The sequence below is a fragment of the Geotrypetes seraphini genome, chromosome 5 (genome assembly GCF_902459505.1).
Source record: "Geotrypetes seraphini chromosome 5, aGeoSer1.1, whole genome shotgun sequence".
NCBI classification, from domain to species: domain Eukaryota; kingdom Metazoa; phylum Chordata; class Amphibia; order Gymnophiona; family Dermophiidae; genus Geotrypetes; species Geotrypetes seraphini.
This window is the reverse complement of record NC_047088.1, coordinates 207,250,878-207,271,142: the sequence shown is the minus strand read 5'-3', so window position 1 is coordinate 207,271,142 and position 20,265 is coordinate 207,250,878. Positions and strand designations below refer to the sequence as shown.

Here is a 20,265-nt window from a genome sequence, read left to right as displayed (position 1 = left end):
AAGGCTTCCTCCAGGGCAAGACAAATGATAGGGTGTATCCGCAGAGGTTTCGTCAGCAGGAGACCTGAAGTTGTGATGCCGTTGTACAGAGCCATGGTGAGGCCTCACTTAGAGTACTGTGTTCAGTTTTGGAGACCACACTACCGAAAGGACGTGCTGAGGATCGAGTCGGTTCAGCAAACGGCCACCGGGATGGTCATGGGGCTCAAGGATCTCACGTATGAAGAAAGACTAAAGAAATTGCGGCTGTACTCACTTGAGGAAAGAAGAGAACGGGGAGATATGATTGAAACGTACAAGTACATCATGGGACGCATCGAGTCAGAAGATGATATCTTCTGGCTCATGGGACCCTCGACCACCAGAGGGCATCCGCTGAAAATCAGGGGAGGGAAGTTTCATGGCGACTCCAGGAAGTACTTCTTCACCGAAAGAGTGGTGGATCATTGGAACAGACTCCCACTCCAGGTGATAAAGGCCAGCAGCGTGACGGATTTTAAGAAAAAATGGGATACTCACGTGGGATCTTTAAGGGAGTAAATCCAGGGGGGGGATACTTGGTGGGCTATAGCCCTTTTCTGCCGCTTTTTTCTATGTTTCTATGTATATATATATATATATATATATATATGTGTTACTGACTCACGTTGGGGGGATAAGTGTGCATTCTGGGGAGCGGTAGGGCGGAATATTGATACTGACTGGGCTTATAAACCAGAAGTGGACCAAAATGGTAAATCACTGCTTATTCATAGGACCCTTCGTAAGGTTGGAAAATGTTATAGGAAAAGTGTTCCTGTACAAATTATTAAGCTTTCTCTTACTATTGACAACCCTAGACCTACTGATGAAGGTATGTACATTATGGGCATGTGGTTTAAGGGTGGGTCTAGCTATCCGACCCATCAGTTTTTCTTATGGGATCTATCTACCTCCTCTAATTTTACCTATCCCCTTTGTGCACTGTGGTGTTCTAAATACCTTTTGCTGCCTGGACAGAAAAAGCTTGATATTGCCTTTACCATCTATAAGGGTAATTACACATATCATGTTTCTAATCTGACACAGGGTAGTTTTGTAGGTAATTTACCCCCAGGTTATTGTTCTGTCTTGGCTCATAGGTATGCCCCATTGTTGCAGCTTCAGATTTTCACCCTAGGTGATATTTACTGGCTCTATGGAGACTTTTGGCTCCCTGTTAAGCTACCCAGCCAGTGGACTTTAGCTAAGGTTACCATGCTCCTGCATATTCTTTCTGAAAGGCATCCTTCCTATTCACATGGTTTTTCCTCTTTTCTGTTTCGATATAAATCTGATCTCTTTGGTAGTTTTGATCCGCATGTATACATAGATGCTATAGGGGTCCCAAGAGGAGTCCCAGATGAATTTAAGGCCCAAGATCAGGTTAAGGCTGGGTTTGAGTTCCTTATTCCCTTTGTTACTATTAATAAGAATGTTGATTGGATTAATTAAATTTATTATAATCAGCAATGCTTTGTGAACTACTCTAGGGACGCCTTGCAAGGTATTGCTGATCAATTAGGCTCCACTTCTCAGATGGTTTTCAAAATCGTATGGCCCTGGAGATGATTCTAGCTGAGAAGAGGAGTGTCTGTAAAATTCTTCCCAGTACTTTATGGTGTTGCACTTTTATTCCTGACAATACAGGTCCTACTATGGCCATTCAGAAATTAGAAGACCTCTTTGCTGAGCTCAAATGTAACTCTGGTTTATCTAATTCTTGGGATCAGCACTTTAGTTGAATGCAGGGTTGGGTAAAAGACCTTTTTATTGTTATAATCTCTATTATTATCTGCAATCTTGTCTCTTATGTAATTTTTTGCCTGCTCATGCCCTGTGTTATTCGTATTACAGCTCTTAAAACCCCTCCTCGAGAGACATATCTAGAGTATCACTCCCTCCCAGCTCATGCTGTGCATTTATGACATCATTTTCATGACGTAAGAGGGGACTGAAGTGTTACTTTTCATGTGTCTTGCAGTTTTTCTTTCAACTGTGTTTGAAGCTGTAAGAAAACCAGACCCTGTTTGTTTTTCCTTCTCTGAAATACTGCAAGGCCATTTTATGTTTGAGAAGATGTGTGTTATCTTGTTGTGAAGTGAATTCAATTGTTTTCATAGCTGTATTTGCAAGCAGCTTTAGATAAGAAAAAGGCTCTGCTGACCCTTTGGACTTCAGTCTTTAGATAGTAAAATGCTTGTTATTTCTTTTAAAGTTTCATGTGACCTGTGTCCATATATGGTTTGCATTTACGTCACATGCTGACACATGCTGACAACACTGATTCATGTAAAATGATATAAAAGAGTGGTAAAGCTGACAATAAATTGGACATGTTTCGGAGATCATTTCTTGCCTCTAAGATATGTCCCCAGATGCATCTGGCTTGCAAATGACAGAGAGAAAGTATGGGGCAGGAATTGGGACCTAATCCTTTCACCCCCCCAAGCACACACCCCTACGCAGGGCCCCCCCACATACAAACCCCTCCCCCCTTTCTAAAAATAAAATTGGCAGGAGGGATGCCCACTCCCTCTTGCCACCGGATGTTGTCTCTGTTCCTGGAAATACAGGTGATAGCAGGAGGGATGCCCAGTCACTCCTATTCCTCAGGCCCGCCACTCCCAAATGGCAGGCCTTACCCGGTGCATCCTGGGATACACCTGGAGGGGCCTAAGGCCTTGATTGCGTCCAAGCCAATCAGGGCCTTAGGCGCCTCCCCATGCAGCCCAGGATGCACCGGGAAGGCCCGCCATTTTAAAGTGGTGGACCTGAGGAGCAGGAGTGACTGGGCATCCTTCCTTCTGTCACCTAATTTCCAGGTACATGGGAGGTTTGGGGGAATTTTTTTTTTTTTGGTGGGGGGAGGGGCTTTGTGGCAGAAGGAAGGAGTAGGCCGGAAAGAAGGTATCTGAGTTTGTCCCACTCATAATGGAACAATGGGAAGTAGAAGGCTGTTGAGGGTCCAACTTCAACTCTCAGAGTGCCCAAAATGACATGAGAAATTTTGGCAGACTTGAAAAAAATTGAGGGATTGTCACTCTGATCAATAGCGGCCACAGCCTCCTGACCTGTGGACAAAGACAGGAACCAACTCATCCAAGGACACAGCAGATCCTTGAGACAAAGGCATAGAAAGAGGCTTACAGTCCTCCCAGTCCTGCTCCAATTGGTCACCAATGTTTGGAGCCAGTTTGTTCTGAGGCAAGGAAAACTACTTTGGATGGCACTTTTCCCGTAGTGGAGCTAATGTGTTCGCAGGCAGATCAGTGACACTGGGTCTGTCAAATAGGCTTTCCACAAGAGACTGACAAAATCTGATAATCAAAACCTATTTTATAGATGGCCCTAAGGACCCCTGACTGGGGTAGATGAGCCTTCACCACCTCCACATGCTTCCATTTTGCACCCTCATTGAGTGTGGCTTCTGAATAGCATCTCTTACCTGTTTGTTGTGCTTTTTGGGGTTCTCCCGCCCTGGAAGACTCTAAGGAGGCTGAGCCTGAAGCTCCTACCCCTTCCGGCACATGGAATACAGCCACTTGTCTGCTGACAAAGCTGCACAAAAAAGGCATGAAATAGGGGCAGATTGGCCTTGGGAATCCATTACAGATGATCTCTGGGCAAAACAGGGGTTTTTGAGGTAGAAGGAAGCTTTTTTTTTTTGGGGGGGGGGGGGATAAAATCAATAAAAATCCAAGATGGCCACCACCAGTAAAATCACTGGCCCATGTTAACTTTCCTAAAAGTCAAACCAACAAAAAAGGTTTTTGGGAGGTGGGGGAACCTAACTCTTAATCCCAGAAACCCTTGGTTCTACCTTTTTCAGACCTACCATTTTTCCCCCATAGGGAATAAAGAGAGTACTCACTGTGGCTTCTGGTACCTGTCTGTCAGCTTGCAGCAGCCTGCCTGCAGGGAAAGTATTTCTGCCTCTGACTGCTGGAAACACATTCACCACTGAAAATCTTCTGGCTACCGGTCAGGAAGACTCCTACCAGGAACTCTCAACCCCAACAATCCACACGGCATGTCATGGCGAGATAATTTGTAGCTTGCTCCCTGATACCAAAAGGGTTGTTACACTCCAGCCTCTGATAAATCAGCAGGCAAGCAAATTCCGTGAGGAACTGATCCCAACCCTTCACTGGATGATAAAGCAGGTTGGTTCCATAGTTACTTGATTTGCATCCTTTCCCCAGCGGAGTAAGCCCAAGAAGGGATCCTCTAGGTACGGAAGCCATGCAGCAAAAACATAAACTGGCTGACAAAAAGTTACAAAAATAATAAAGAGAATGCAGAGCCAAACAAACCTTCTCAGTTTGCTTCAAAAGGAAAAACTGGTGAAGAGGAGGAACTGAAAGATATGAGTGACATCTTTCTATAAAGTTTGCGACTATTGGAGGACAGCTTGAGTACAGAATTCTGTGCCTTTGCAACAGAATGTTAAAGTTATCCCAGGCTCACAAATAGTTAATCAGTTTTTTAAGTTAAAAAAAAAAAAGCTCAACCTAAGTATTACCACCATATACGTAGATGCTGATTTACTAAAAGCATTAATGAAAAGAAAATTAGAAATAAAGGGAGCTGTGTATTTTGTATGTTAATGCAGTAGCACCAGTTTAGTAAATCAGGCTGACTGTAATGCACCACTGCAACATGTTTAATTTAAAGTACAAAAAATTAAAACAAAACAAAAAGTCACAGTATTTTATATACGAGTAACAGGTTCAGCCTACATGAAGAAAAGAAAAAAAAAAGAAAGAAATAACACACCACGTTGCTCTTACCATCTTCACTAGCATCATCTACTAAAATAATTTCTTTCAGGAGGATGGCAGGGGAGGTATACATTGCGCTGTAAACAGTTCTCAATAGAGTAGACCAGGCTTCATTATGAAAAACAATTATGATGCTGGTAGTGGAAAGAGGTGGACAGCGCTTAAATTTCTGTTCAATACACCTGGAAAATAAAAAAACCAAACAAAATGAAAATAAGAAGTTTGTTACCAAAAGAAATGTTACACAATTGCAGGCATTAGAGAGTGCACCCAGGGTAATTGCTCAGAGCTTCCATGCCACAGAGGATCCCAAATCCGATCAAAGCTTGAAAGCAGTACAGCCAGCTAATAGATATTGGGGCCCCCTCCTACACTTCTGCCTCAGGCCCCAGCATGTCTAACATTGGCCCTGAGAATAGCTAGTCTATTTTTATCCCCAGTTTCATTACCTTTTCCTATCTATTGTTTGTATTAATTGTCAGTGTTCTGCTCTCCACAGTTTATGCTTATAAGGGCTGATTGAAAAGTAATGAGACTGCCTCTATTTTTCTTTCCAAGTAGATGCGGCAATGCTGTGCTGGTTCTGGTCAAGCTCATATCAATGTTAAACTAAACTATACTAAACCTTAAGTTTGTATACCGCATCATCTCCACAGAAGTGGAGCTCGACACGGTTTACAGGAATTAATATAGAAAGGAACTCCAAAGGAAAGAAGAAGGGCTTAGTAAAAAAGAAAGAAAGAGGGGACTTAGTATAATGGAGAAGGAGGGAGGAGGGAGTAGTTACATTTTAGAGAAAAGCCAAGTTTTCAAATGTTTTCGGAAGCATTGGAGGGAGGTCAAACTCCGAAGAGGGTCAGTAAAGCTGTTCCACAGCTCGGTGACCCTGAAGAGGAGGGATGTCCCAAGTTTTCCTGTATGGGATATGCCTTTTAAAGAGGGGAAGGATAGTTTGAATTTTTGAGTGGATCTGGTGGAGTTAGGATTCGGGGAGAGCCAAGATAGTGGAAAAAGGGGAGGAAGGATGCCATGTAGAGATTTGAAGGCTAGACAGGCGCATTTGTAGTGAACCCTGAGGATAACTGGGAGCCAGTGAAGCTTAGACAGAAGCGGGGAGACGTGGTCGAATTTGCTTTTTGCGAAGATTAGTTTAGCCGCGGTGTTCTGAATCCGCTGAAGTCTGAGAAGACTTTTCTTTGTTAGGCTTAAGTAGATGGAGTTGCAGTAATCCAGTCTGGATAGAATAATGGATTGAACGAGGACAGCGAAGTGTTGTTGGTGGAAGCAGGATCTTACTTTCCTTAACATGTGAAGATTGAAAAAGCATTTTTTTACCAAGGAGTTGAGGTGATCGTTGAAGGACAGCGTAGAGTCAATTATGATTCCCAGAACTTTGCTTGAGTGCTCAAGCTGCAGTTTGGTGCCAGAGGTTAGTGGGATGAGGGTGGGTAGCTGATCTAATTTTGGGCCGAGCCAAAGTAGTTTTGTTTTGGTCTCATTTAGTTTCATTTGAACGGTGAGAGCCCAGGATTGGAGATTCGTTATACAAGAAGAGATGTTATCAGAGAGGTTGGTGAGGTTAGAGTCGGTCTCGAGGAGGAGAAGGATGTCGTCGGCGTAGGTGTAAAGTGTCTCCAAGGGGGATAGTTGGAGGAGTTTCAGGGAGGACATATAAAAACATTGAAAAGAATCGGGGATAGAGGTGAACCCTGAGGAACTCCGCAAATCGGTTTCCAAGGGGAGGATGAGGTGCCATTCATGTTAACGAAGTAGGAGCGGGAACGTAAGAATTTTGAGAACCAATCTAAGACTGTGGAGTTTATGCCAATTTCAGAAAGTTGGAGGATTAGTATGTCATGATGGACAATGTCGAAAGCTGCAGAAAGGTCGAATTGAAGGACAGCGAACTTGTTGCAAGAGTGAAGTTGTTGGACCTTTGAAATTAATGAGGCCAAAAGGGATTCGGTGCTGAAGTTGGGTCTGAAGCCATGTTGGTAGGGTAGGAGAATGGAGAATCTCTCAAGATAGGATGAGGATGAGAGTTGGGTGGCTATGATAGACTCCAGCATCTTGGTCAGGAGAGGAATTTTAGCTATTGGGCGATAGCTGGATGGTGTGGAGGGGTTTAGATCAGCTTTTTTCAATAGAGGGGATAAGGCAATGTGTCCCATTTCTGCAGAAAATAGACCTGAAATTAGGGCGGAATTTATAAGTTTGGTGAGAGATGAGATGGCTTGTACGGGAATATTCTCGTATAAGTAGGAGGGGAAAGGATCCAAGGTACAGTTGCAGGATTTTAACTTGAGGCAGAGTTTAGAGACCTGGGAATCGGAAACGAGCTCGAAGGCGGTCCAGGATCTGTCGGCTGGGATATAGTTGGCCTCGGTTAGAGTAGGGTTGGAGACGGCGAGCACCAGAGAGTTGTAAGAGGGTGTTGGTGGGAAAGAGCATCGTAAGGTAGTGACTTTCTCATTGAAAAATTTTGCTAGATCATTGGCAGATGGAGAGGAGGGGAGTGTGGTGGAATCATGTTTAGAGGATATGGAGCGCCAAATGTTGAACAATGTATTACTTTGGTTGTTGGATCTGGAGATTTTGTTGCCGTAGTAGTTCTTCCTTGATTTTTTTAATTCAGTATTGTAGAACTTAATGTTAGCCCTACAGGACTGTCTGTCTGTGGGGGATTTAGATTTTTTCCATTTGCGTTCCAGTATTCGACATTTCTGCTTCTGTTGTCTCTGATATGGAAGGTACCAGGGGGCCTTGCGGGAGTAGGAGACAGTTTTGGTGGATAGTGGAGCGAGGGAGTGGTAGGTGGTCTCAGAGAGGGTGATCCAACTGTGCCAGTTGGATTCAGGGTTTGGAGGGTTGGGAATGGTGGAAATTAGGTTGAGGAATTTGGTCCAGAATAAAAATCGCTAGCAATTTTTTTTCAGAAGGTAATGGGATTGGAGGAACGAGGTGGGGGCTCGAGGTGTGACATGAAAATGGGGAGGCAGAAAGCCCCTAGGAAATGGTCGGACCAAGAGACATGTTCCCAGCGAGTGTCATCGACCGAAGTTTTGTAGTCAGTGAGATCGAGGAAGCTGATGATGTTTAGCGTATGCCCCATTTCATGGATTGGGGAGAGAGCCGGGGGGAGAAGCCTAAAGAAGTGAGGAAGTTATTGAAATCAATTGCATCCTTGTTGGTGGTATCGTTTAGGTGAAGATTAATATCCCCAATGATTAGTAATCTTTGAAATTTGAGGAAGGCGTTTGTAATGGTCTCGAGGACGAGTTCAGAGGATTTGTTCCAGGGGGATGGTGGACGATATAATAGCAGGATACCCAGTGGTTGAGGATGGAGCTCGTCATTGACAGAGGCTAGCATATATTCTAGGGAGGCATGGCTACCCTTTTCTAGAAGCTGGACATCGAAGAATGATTTGTGAAGGAGTGCCAGATCACCTCCTTTTCGGTTAATTCTGGGGGAGAAGAGGCCTTGGTAACCGTGAGAACAGAGTTCGTTTTGAGAGAATATGCTGTCTTTTGCGATCCATGATTCAGTGATGAATAGGAATCTGGGGTTAAGATCTTCAAGAAGGTCCTTCAAAATTTGGGTTTTGTTGCATGCGGATCTGGCGTTGCAGTAGAGAGACAGGACTGGGGTGAGAGAGTCAGAGGTGTGGTTGGGAGGGTTGGCAGGGGAAATGGGCTTTAAGGAGGCATGATTGATTCTTCGGGGGATTTTTTTTGAAGGGATGACTTCTGGTGCGCAAAAGCGTGGGGATTTTGGCACCAAGGCAGATAGGACTGACAATAATGGGGTTGAGTAAGTTAGGAGGGGGAGGTTTCAGGCAGAAGGAGATATTGGAGGATGAGCAGAGAAGGAGAAGAAAGATCCATGGGTGTAGTTTCATGGTGGGGGTTGGGAGAGCCTTTGGAGGGTTGGGAGGCGGGAATAATGGAAGGCTTGGCGAATGGGCAAAACTTGGAAATTGGGCAGAACTAAAACTATTAAATAGAAACTGGTGAACCTTAGTAATTGGGCAGAACTTAATCAATTGAGAAGAATCTGGGATCCTTAGCAGAACATAAACAGTTGAATAAAATCTGGAGAACTTTAGCAAATTTAAACAATAAGTAGAATCTGGTGATCCTTAGCAGGACTTAAACAATTAAATAGGAATTGTTGACTAATCAGGATGGAACTTATCAATTATGTCTAGATTAATGTTTGAAGCGGGCAAAAGCCAAGCCAGGCGGAGGAAGTAGGGACAAGATGGAGGGAAGCTTCCTCCTTCCTCTGCCTTGAGAAGTCGCAGGAGAACAAAACTTTTGGCGGCCCTCAAGTGGGCTGGGGAGACGACGGTGCTCTGATAGAAAGCCAAAGCAGGGCTGGTCTGTGTCGCGGCGTCGGGCGGAGGAAGGAGGGACAAGTGGGAAGGAGGCTTCCTCCTTCCTCTTCCTTGAGAAGTCGCAGGAGAACCTGCAATTGAATAGCCATGGTCTTCATTGCTGGGTCACAGCGAGATGAAGAATTTCATATGTTTTGTCATGGCAGATGAGGAAGATGAGTCTGAGAGAGTGCACAGTATGCCTAATTGTTTCACCACCATATGCTTGCCGTAACATTTCAAAAGTTGCTAAAACTAAGTTGTTTTTTTTTTTTAATGTATAATATTTCTTTATTGGGCAAAGGCAAGGAGACATAGTACAACAGAATACAGATACACGTCTATAATGCCAAAATGCATACACATCTAGAGTACCTCAACAACGGGTGAACATACCTCCACTCAAGCCCAATACAGTATTTTATTATAACCCCCCAAAAACCCCCCAGCCGAAAACTCCACCCACCCCATCCCCCCCTCCCCAACCCAGGCCCGTATGGTGTACAACCTTCCCAAAGGGATAAAAGAAAAGGACAAAGGACAAAAGAAAAAAGAGAAAGCGGTAGAATACAGTAAGAAAAATACCATGGCAGGAGACCCATCTTACCCTGCGTTAGGGGAAGTAGCAGAGGACCCCCCCCCCCCCACATAGACAGCACAACCCAAAAGATTAACTATTCAGCAGCAGACTCCTCTCCCTATGGGGAAGAGACAACCAGTATCCCTCCCAGACGTCTTGAAATTTAGTCCACCTGCCCTCATCCCGAGTCCCCACCATCCTACGCTCCACAAGCGCCAATTCGTATAGGAACATTTGCCACTGAGAAAAAGAGGGAGCATGTGGGGTTCGCCAGAATATCAGAATGGCCCTTTTGGCCAGGAGCAGAGCCTTGAACACCAATAATTTCTGCCCGCCAGAGCAACTGGAGAGAGCCGCTCCAGCATAAAAAAGTGCAATATCCGGAGAACAGGCAGGTAGTGAGATGGATAGGGAGGACAGGAAACTCCAAACTCGCCTCCAAAAGGCCTGTATGAGAGGGCAATGCCAGAACATATGTCCCAAGGTAGCAGGGCACTCAGGGCATTTGGGGCATCGGGCATGCTCCGCAAAGCCAGCACGATAAGCCCTCTGGGGAGAAATAAACATTCTCTGTAGGAATTTGTAATCCTGTTCCCTGTGTAGCATGTTACAGGAAAGAGTGCGCAGGAGGAGAAAACAGTGGGAAAATACGGGAGACGGAATAATGCACCCCAAGTCAGCGCTCCATGCCCCAGCCAGCAAATCCGCCCGCTCAGTCGACAACGGCCTCTGTAGCTCATTGACGTAGTAACGCAGGCGCGGAGCTGGATCCTCCCACAAAGCCAGACTCCGTCCCAGGCTCTCCGCCACCGAGGCGCGGCGAGCGGTCTCCCCAAGGCTAAACACATAATGGCGTAATTGCATATAGCTAAAGGCATCCGCTCGGTCTAACCCATATAATGACGCCAGTCCAGTAATGGAGAGAAGGGCCCCATGATCATCAAGAACGTCCCCCACCCTGCGGATCCCCCGTGCATGCCAAAACCGAAACACTCGATTATCACTGCCCGGGCTAAATTGTAAATTCCCCACAAGAGGCAGCATAGGGGAAGCCCCATAATTAACTCCCAGATTTTTACAAAGCACTTTCCAGATGAGTCTCATATACGCCCACACCACATGTCCTCTCTGAGAAAGGTCTAGCTGATTCGAAGGTGCATGCAACAGAAACAAACCCGAAACCGGATCCAAGAAATCCCTTTCCACCGAAAAAGTCAGGAAGGATGAGCTCTCCAGACACCAATCTCGAACTAATCTCATACCACACGCCAGATTGTATGCCCGTAAGTCTAACAGACCGAAACCCCCCTGCGCCTCCGGTAGCATCAAGACACGCAAGGGGAGTCGAGGCCTTCGCCCCCGCCACAAAAACACCCTCAGGGCTCCATATAATTCCTCCAGATCAGTGCGGCGCAACCAGATCGGTAAAGTCTGCAACAGGTATAACCACCGAGGCACCACCATCATGTTATACAGAAAAATGCGTCCTGCCAGAGAAACCGGTAAAGCACCCCATAGGCGGAGGCTCTCAATAGTCCGCCGGAGCAAGGGCCTGATATTGATCTCATAAAGGCGTGATAGAGAAGAAGGAATGTAGACACCCAGATATTTTACCTGCGAGGAGGCCTCCTTCATGGGAAAGTCAGCCCAGAGGTGAGAAATATGTAGGTGAATAGGCAGCGCCTCTGATTTAGACACATTGAGTTTAAGGCCCGAGAGCTCCCCAAATTTCCCAAACAGTTCCAACAAGGGGGAGAGGTGCGATACCGGATCCGTGAGCAGAACCATGATATCATCCGCAAAGGCCATGCAGCGCAATGAGGAGCCTCCCATCTCCACACCCACAAGCAAGGGATGAGTACGAATACGTAACAGGGGTTCCAAAAATAAAATATAAAGCAAAGGGGACAAAGGGCAGCCCTGTCTAGTACCCCGCTGGAGGGAAAAAACCGGAGATGTCCGTCCATTGACCAACACAGCCGCCTCAGGACTTGCGTACAAGGTACGGAGAGCTCCCATAAAGAACCCAGCCACCCCATATCGATGTAATAACGGGAATAGGAAGGCCCACTCAACCCGGTCAAAGGCCTTTTCAGAGTCAAAACTAATAGCCAGGGCCGGTTGCTTTTTGGAATCACAATGGGCCAAGGCAATCAAAAGCTTACGAACATTATGACCCGCCTGTCGCCCTTTCACGAAGCCCGCTTGATCAATCCCAACCAGCGACGGCACCAATGGAGCCAGTCTATTGGCCAAAATCCGGGCCAATATTTTCAGATCCACATTGATGAGCGAGATAGGGCGATAGGACTCCACCAGAAGCGGGTCCTTACCTGGTTTAGGCAGGACCGTAATCAACGCCCTATTAGATCCAACCGGAAAATGCCCCCCTTCCACAGACTGCTGAAAGTATCGTTTCAGGGGATCTGCAACATAGCCCCGCAGAAGACGATAGAACTCCCCACTAAAGCCGTCCGGACCCGGGGATTTACAAAGAGGAAGAGTCCTAATAACCCCCAAGACCTCCTCCCGAGTAATAGGGGAGGCCAAGCTCTCGCTGTCCGTCTCAGAGAGCCGAGGTAAGGGGAGAGAGTCTAGATAGTCCTTGATCGAGACATCCCTATCCACCACCTCCGCCGAGTAAAGAGAACTATAGAAGGAGACAAAGAGCCGCTCTAAATGAGGTTGAGCGGTAACCAGTTGCCCCCCAGAGTTCTTAAGAGAGGTGATGGAGGAGGATCCCCCCCGCGCCTTAGTCAACCGAGCCAGCATTCTGCCCGGTTTGTTGCCAAAACGGTGCAATCTATATTTGTAGTAAAAAAGAGATTTTTGGGCACGTTCATGTAGAAGGGCATGGAGCGCTGACTGTGCCATCTGAAAATCCCGCTTATGAGACATCGTGGGGGATTGAAGGGCCAGAAGCCTACTCTCCCGAACCCTACACTCAAGGGCCAAGATCTTAGCTGCCATCAGTTTCTTCCAGCGAGCACAATAAGCCAACACAGCGCCACGGAGCACCGCCTTTGCTGCCTCCCAGAAAAGACACCCCTCCTCCGCATGTCCCCCATTGAACTCTACATAGTCCTGCCACTGTTTCTCGAGGTATACTTTAAAGTCAGGGTCCGAGTACAGTGCCACCGGAAACCGCCAGCGTCCCCCTCCACCCTGGGCGCCCCCCGCCAGGCTCACATCCATCCACACCGGAGTGTGATCAGAAATGACCAGTGCTCCTATTTCGGAGTTATGGACCTCAGAGAAGTAAGAACGGGATAGAAAAATAAAATCAATTCTGGATGAAGAATCATGCGCTCTCGAAGTATGCGTAAAATCCTTTTCACCAGGATGCAAAGTTCTCCAGACATCCACTAAATCAAGGGCAGACATCCACGCTTGTAGCCCATTATCTGACCTTCCCGACACACGGAGATCCCCCCTTGTGGAGTCTAATACTGGATCCAGAATAGAATTAAAGTCCCCCAGGAATATCATAGGGACCCCCGGCGGCTGTGATAGAGACATTATAACCCCTAAAATCTTCTTAAAGAAAGCCCTTTGAGCAATATTGGGAGCATACACTGATATCAAAATCACTGGACGCTGATTCAACATACCCTGGACTATTACATAATGTCCCTCCGGGTCAGTAGTGACTCGTGAGTGTACAAAGGGGACCGCTTTATGTATCAACAAGGCCACCCCGGCCTTCGCCTTGGGAGAAGAAGCAGAGTAACACTGACCCACCCAGGACCGTCTTAATTTGCCATGTTCCTTTTCATTAAGTTTGGTCTCCTGCAGCCCCACAATGTCCGCCTGGTGTCGGGCTAAGTGTTGTAAAATCTTAGTCCTCTTAATAGGGGAATTTATGCCCGACACATTCCAGGTCACACAGCGCGTACCCCGTTTAGGTGACATCCCACACAGTGATCAGCTCGGCCCTCTGATCAATAGAAAAGTAAGCCGTTGCCAGGAGTCCCAGCCCTCCCCCCAGCAACCAAGCAACCAACCCTCTACCATCCACAACCATTCTACCACCATACGAGTCCCTCCCCGCCCCCCTTCCCCTACCTGCCCCATCCCACCCCACCCCCACCCCCACCCCGACCCCCCCACACTCCAAATACCACCTCTCCAGAAAAGGGACCCAAAAGGCCCAAGTCCCCCCCTCCCCAGCCTCCCCCACAGCAAGCCCGCACCCATTTGCATAAGGAGAATAAGAACATAATTGAAAGCGAGAAAGATTTCAATAGCAGTAGGTGAGACTGTAACAGTGATCGAAGCATTAATACTAAGAATATGACCAATAAACGGAAACAAGTGGAAAAACAGAATACAGGGGCCAGCAATCCACAACCCCCACCAGAAACATTATTATGAAACAGGACCACATGCCGCAAACCCTGCACCCTCCAACTGGAGGGCAAACTAAGCACATGGTACAGAACAGGATATCAGAATGCACTTACGGCGGAAAGGGCCCCTGAATAGGGACCCCCTCCAGCTCAATAAGAAAAATAATAAAGAACAGTCCGAGGCGTCTCTTCAAGCAGGTAGGCCTCCCGCCTCAGAGACCCTCTCACAAGCAGACGAGAAACCACCAGGACATGTCATCACTCCTCAGGTGCTGGGCGCTAGATCTGGAAACCACAGGTATACTTGCGCCCGCGCTGCTTCACAGTTGTCAAACAGAAATGGTTGGCCATCATGCAGCACCCGAAGCTTGGCTGGAAACTGAAGCGTGAATCTCATCTTCTTATCCGATAGAAGCTTGCAGACGGGAGAAAAGCCCCTGCGGAGAGAGGCAACTGGAGCCGAGTAATCCTGGAACAACAAGACACGCTGATTCTGAAACCGAAGATCCTGTTTGTGTCTATAATTCTTGAGCAGCAGATCTTTCAGAGCAAAATTAAGAATCCGAATGATCACCACCCGTGGCCTGGCCGCTCCATCCTGCTTCCTGCCAAGACGGTGTGCGCGCTCAATACGCAGGGGGCCCAGACCATGTGCCACGAGCAGCTCGGTCGTCAGCCATTTTTCCAAGGTAGCCAATAGGTCCCCGTCCATCACTGATTCGGGGATGCCCACCAAACGTAGGTTGTTCCGCCTGGAGCGATTCTCCAGGTCATCCAGCTTTTCCTCACAGTGGGTCATTTTTTTCTGCAGACGTTGTAGCTCCTCCTGAACTGAAGTCAGGGTATCCTCTGCAGAGCTAACTCGGTGCTCCACCTCCTGCACCCTGCCATTGAACTCCGCCACCGTCGTGGTGAGAGTTGCCAGGGTGTCGTGCACTTTATCCAGGCGGGTGCCCAACGCAGCCACCACCGCCTCGGTCAGTCGAGCAAGCGTGTCCTCGCTCACCGTGTCCGCCACGTCAGGCGCGCCCGCCATCTTGTCCCCACCAGTAGGCCCGGATTTCAGTGTGCCTCGCTCCTTTTTCCCCGATCTTGAGGCCATCTCCCCGCTGTTTTTTTGGACAAACTTGTCCATACGCCACTAGCGATGCCGTGGGTGGGAGCGGGCTGGATTTTTCGTGCAGAGTTTAGCGCAGGGAGGCTGGATAGGAGCGAGACCGCGGAGCTCAGGGAAAATGCGTCTCTCCCGCTCTCCGCACGGCCACGCCCCCCTAAAACTAAGTTTAACACAAAATTCAATCGCAAACCTCTTCCTCATTTCATGATGAAAAGTACAAAGTTCTTCCTCTTGCTGTGACCCAACAATGAAGACTAAGGCCAATCAACTGCAGGTTCAGAAACAGCGAAGTATGAGCTTTACAAGAACCAGTACAGCGTTGCCATATCTCCTTCTAGGAAAGAAAAACAGAGGCAATCTCATTACTTTTCAATCAGCCATAAGAATTGCTGCTGCTGGGTCAGACCAGTGGTCCATCGTGCCCAGCAGTCCGCTCACGCGGCGGCCCTGAGGTCAAAGACCAGTTCCCTAACCGAGACTAGCCCTACCTGTGTACGTTCCGGTTCAGCAGGAACTTGTCTAACTTTGTCTTGAATCCCTGGAGGGTGTTTTCCCCTATAACAGCTTCCGGAAGAGTGTTCCAGATTTCCACCACTCTCTGGGTGAAGAAGAACTTCCTTATGTTTGTACGGAATCTATCCCCTTTTATCTTCAGAGAGTGCCCTCTCGTTGTCTCTACCTTGGAGAGGGCGAACAACCTGTCTATCTACTAAGTCTATTCCCTTCATTATCTTGAATGTTTTGATGATGTCCCCTCTCAGTCTCCTCTTTTCACGGGAGAATAGGCCCAGCTTCTCTAATCTCTCACTGTACGGCAACTCGTCCAACCCCTTAACAATTTTAGTTGCTCTGGACCCTTTCAAGTAATACCATGTCCTTCATGTACGGCAAGCAGTGCTGGATGCAGTATTCCAGGTGAGGGCATACCATGGCCCAGTACAGTGGCATGATAACCTTCTCCGATCTGTTCGTGATCCCCTTCTTAATCATTCCTAGCATTCTGTTCGCCCTTTTCGCTGCCACTACGCATTGCGCGGAAGGCTTCATCGACTTGTCGACCAGTACTCCCAAGTCTCTTTCCTGGGGGTCTCTCCAAGTACCGCCCTGGACATCTTGTATTCGTATATGGGATTTTTGATACCGATATGCATTACCTTACGGGACCAGCCGGCAGCCTTGTGCACCGCTCTGCCGCAAGGGAAGAGGACTCTGAGGCAGCCGCGTCAGCTGTCAGTGCTCCAGGCAGCCGCATCCAGTGAGGGAGGGCCTCAAAATTTAAAAAAGGTAACGAGAGGGGTTTGGATATTCACTCCATAAGACACATCCTTATTTCCACCCCATTTTTGGGGGTGGAAAAAGTGCGTCTTAGAGTGAAAAATATGGTATATGCAAGATGTCTAATTTATAGATTTACCCTTATAAAAGGTTAATATGCAAGCTTCATGAAGAAAACAGGCTTGCTGATACTTTTATCCAGGACCCTGCAAGCTCATTTTCTCTGCCAGGTCTCCCTTTGAAAATTCAAGTTAGTATCCATTCGGTATGGCCGATTCTGTAAGTGGTGCCTGCCTTTGCAAGCACCTGCAGGATGTCATCCATGGACAGGTGCCACTTTCAGAATCAGGGATACCAGCGCCTAGCAAGGACTCTAGGCACCAGAAAAGTAGGCCAGGGTTTTACATGCCTACATTTCCGGCACCTGGGATCCTCGCAGAATCATGACCAATGTCGTCCAGTGACACTGAAGTCTGGCGCTGTCTCTACCCCCCCCCCCCTTCCAAGCTTCGACATCACAAGGCACCATGGACCAAGGCTCCAGTTCCGGAGGACACCTAGCAGCACCTATTTTTTTAATGAGTTTTAAGTTGGTTTTTTAATGGTGCGACCAATTAGCATGCCATTTAAAACCAATCCAAACACTTAAGAACCAGCAGGTACAATCTAGGCACCTACTGGCGCCTAACTTTTGGCAACTTTTAGAGAATCAAGACCTTTGGGTATAAAGCACCTATTTGCATTCATATTGATCTATATGCAAAGCATGAGTACTTTCCTCCACGTGTACTAGCCCCAAACCTAAACCTAGCACCATCCCATTTTCTTGGAGCAGCTAAATATGGTCCTGTAATCCAGTGCATGTACATTTAGATGCATTCACAGGGAGTGAGGGTGGCAATTTCCAAAACCTTGTTTTCACCTGTCCACATTTACCCACATGTAAAACCGAGGAATCAAATCGAGAGATTTATGTTTCAGGTGTTAAATCTTACATTGTGCATAAAATTACCAATTCTTTAAATACAGAAACACACAGGATTCCTGGAGTTTTTTCTATGACCTCTAGCATGCAATTCATTATCACACCAACAACTTTGAACAGCAATAGTAAAATAAGATTTGCTAAATTTCAGCATAAATACATACTCAGGTGGTCTTGTGTCTGGGCCAAGATCTCGATGCAGAGAAATTCTGTCACTTGCAAAAGCATTGAAACAATGTTTCTTTTCTCCTCGATCCATCTCTTGCTTCTCTTCTGGGCTTAAATTGCTTATACGGAATGGTTTACCAGAAGCTCCATGAGAGTTTGGGTCCAGCAGAGGACGATCTAGAACAGGCTTTAATTCAGCTGCTGTGTAATATCCTGGCAAACACTGTCTTTTTCCAACATCTTCATGCTTTCTAATCGGTGCTTTTATCTGCATGTTTGGAATCACATCTTTAATATTGTTTACTGCTTCCATCATTAAATCTAACATTTTGTTCTTTCTTGCTCTTTCATTGACTACTGGTTCATTTTTCAAGTTATAATCAACTACTTCTCGTTGCATTAAAAACAAAAAGGCTATAAAAATAAGAGCCACTGCGCCAATCTTCCAGTGCAAGAAACGACGTCTTAATAGCAACCACCTTAAAGTCATTTTGGCATTAAAAGTTTATCGCTTGTTAAAGTATTGGCCACTAGACAATATATGGAAGGAAATATCTACCACGGAGCACTATAGGTATGCAGTCCAAGCAATGGTTTTATCTGAAAGATATTAATATATATGAAAAGAAATACAATTGATTAGATGGCCACAATAAAAATAAAACTGTGAAATAAAGTAAAGACCCAAGATGCATCTTATTTTGCATTTTTTTTTTTTTACACAGTAAAGCACAGTTACTAACTGTAACAGGTGTTATCCAGGGACAGCAGGCAGATATTCTCACATATGGGTGACATTATCCACAGAGCCCAAGTACAGACAGCTTTAAAAGTGCATCATCGCCACTTTAATTATTTGAGAAAGATTGCGAAATGCCCGCACCATGCATGTGCGAGTGCCTTCCCACCCAACATCACTCATGGCTCCTCAGTTCCGTAAGCAAGCTAAGAAGCCAACTAGGAGAGGTGGGCGAGTTGTGAGAATATTTTTCTGTTGTCCCTGGATAAACACCTGTTATGGTAAGTAACTGTGCTTTATCCCAGGACAAGCAAACAGCATATTCTCACTTGTGGGACTTCCTAGCTTACTAGAATGGGATGGAGGGAGTGTTGGCCATTAGGAAAATAAATTTTGACCGAAGTGACCATCCCATCTGGAATAAGATTCCAGACAGTAGTGTGATGTGATTGTATAAACTCAAGACCAAGTAGCAGCTTTACAGATTTCATCAATAGGAGTGGAGCGTAGGAAAGCAACTGAAAGCTGCCATAGCTCTAACTTTGTGGACTGTAACTCAACTCTCCAGCTGGAGCCCAGCCTGAGCATAACAGAAGGCTATACAAGCCTCCAACCACGTAGAAATCATTTTTTGGATAGAGAACGTCCCAACTTTTTAGGATCAAAGGAAATGAAAAGTTGAGAAGTTCTATGTGGCTGAGATCTCTGCAAGTAGTAAGACATCGCTCTTTTGCGGTCTAGAATGTGAAGAGCTGCATTCTCCAGGATAAGAATGAGGCTTAGGGAAAAACACTGGAAATACAATAGATTGATCGAGATGAAATTCAGTGACGACTTTAGGAAGGAATCTTGGATGGGTGCAAACACAACTTTGTCATGGTGGAACACTTTGAAGGGTGGGTCCGCCACCAGCGCTTGTTCACTTATACTCTTTGAGCAGAAGTAGGGGAGATTAAAAAAAAACCAAACACAACCTACTTTCCAAGTGAGGTATTTGAGATGAGCTGTAGACATTGGTTCAAAAGGATGCTTCATTAGTCTAGCAAGAACCACATTAAGATCCCAAACCACTGGAGGTGGTTTGACATTGAAAAGCCCTTTCATAAATCTGGACACAAGAGGATGAGTAGTGAGAGGTTTTCCATCAACTGGGCTATGAAAAGCACTGATGGCACTGTAATGAACTCTAATCGAAGTGGTCTTGAGGCCTGAATTGGATAAATGTAGAAGGTAATCCAATACTCAAGATAGAGGTGGATTTAGCATCATGATGATGAAGAAGAGTACACGACATGGAAAACAGTTTCCATTTCTGCTAACACTGTTGCGTTGATAGTTTTCATGATGCTTCTAAGATAAGTCTGACAGACTGGGAAAGGATATTACTGCAAAAGCTTGGAGATTTTGAGTTGCCAGACTGGAGGAAGATGTCTTCAGTTGGCAGGGCTTTGGGAATCCCCACTAGCTCAAGTATTTATAAATTTCACTCAGGCAGGGAGAAACTTTGGTGCCCATCCACTAATTTTGGACTCTAGTCCCTCCCCTAAATCAGCTGTACAGTATATGACTACACCACTGAATAAAAAAATAATTGTGATGCACATATTTCAAAGCTAAACATATTCCAGTTAAATAAATTCAAAAACAATTTTTCTACCTTGTTGTCTGGATGTTTTGTTTTTTCCATAATATTGGCCCCAGTTTCTCTTTCTGCTTTTTCTCTATCTTCAACTAATTCTCTTTCCAGTGTCTGCTGTCCATTTTTTTCTCCTCTTCTCTCGTTCCATTCCCTACTTATGCCTGTCTCCAACGTATTGATTTTTCCCTTTCAGCTTTCTTAACTTTTTCATTTCTGCCTCTGTCCACTCAAAT

The 20,265-nt window shown here is 46.1% G+C and overlaps 1 protein-coding gene across 7 annotated transcripts in view; it reads right to left on the bottom strand.

Annotated features, from left to right (window-relative positions):
• GALNT3 (polypeptide N-acetylgalactosaminyltransferase 3) overlaps positions 1-20,265 on the bottom strand; it is a 169,646-nt gene that overhangs the window by 132,927 nt on the left and 16,454 nt on the right. For 6 of the 7 annotated variants that reach the window (XR_004539467.1, XM_033944657.1, XM_033944660.1 and 3 more), the window contains 2 exons: positions 17,651-18,254; positions 4,812-4,984 (listed from right to left, as the gene is read on the bottom strand). Coding sequence is in view for 6 of the 7 variants with exons in the window: in XM_033944657.1 (XP_033800548.1) it covers positions 4,812-4,984; positions 17,651-18,144 (667 nt within the window). In the remaining variant the exon portion in view is untranslated. The remainder of the gene's footprint in view (positions 1-4,811; positions 4,985-17,650; positions 18,255-20,265) is intronic. The other variant, XM_033944662.1, reaches the window with a different exon arrangement.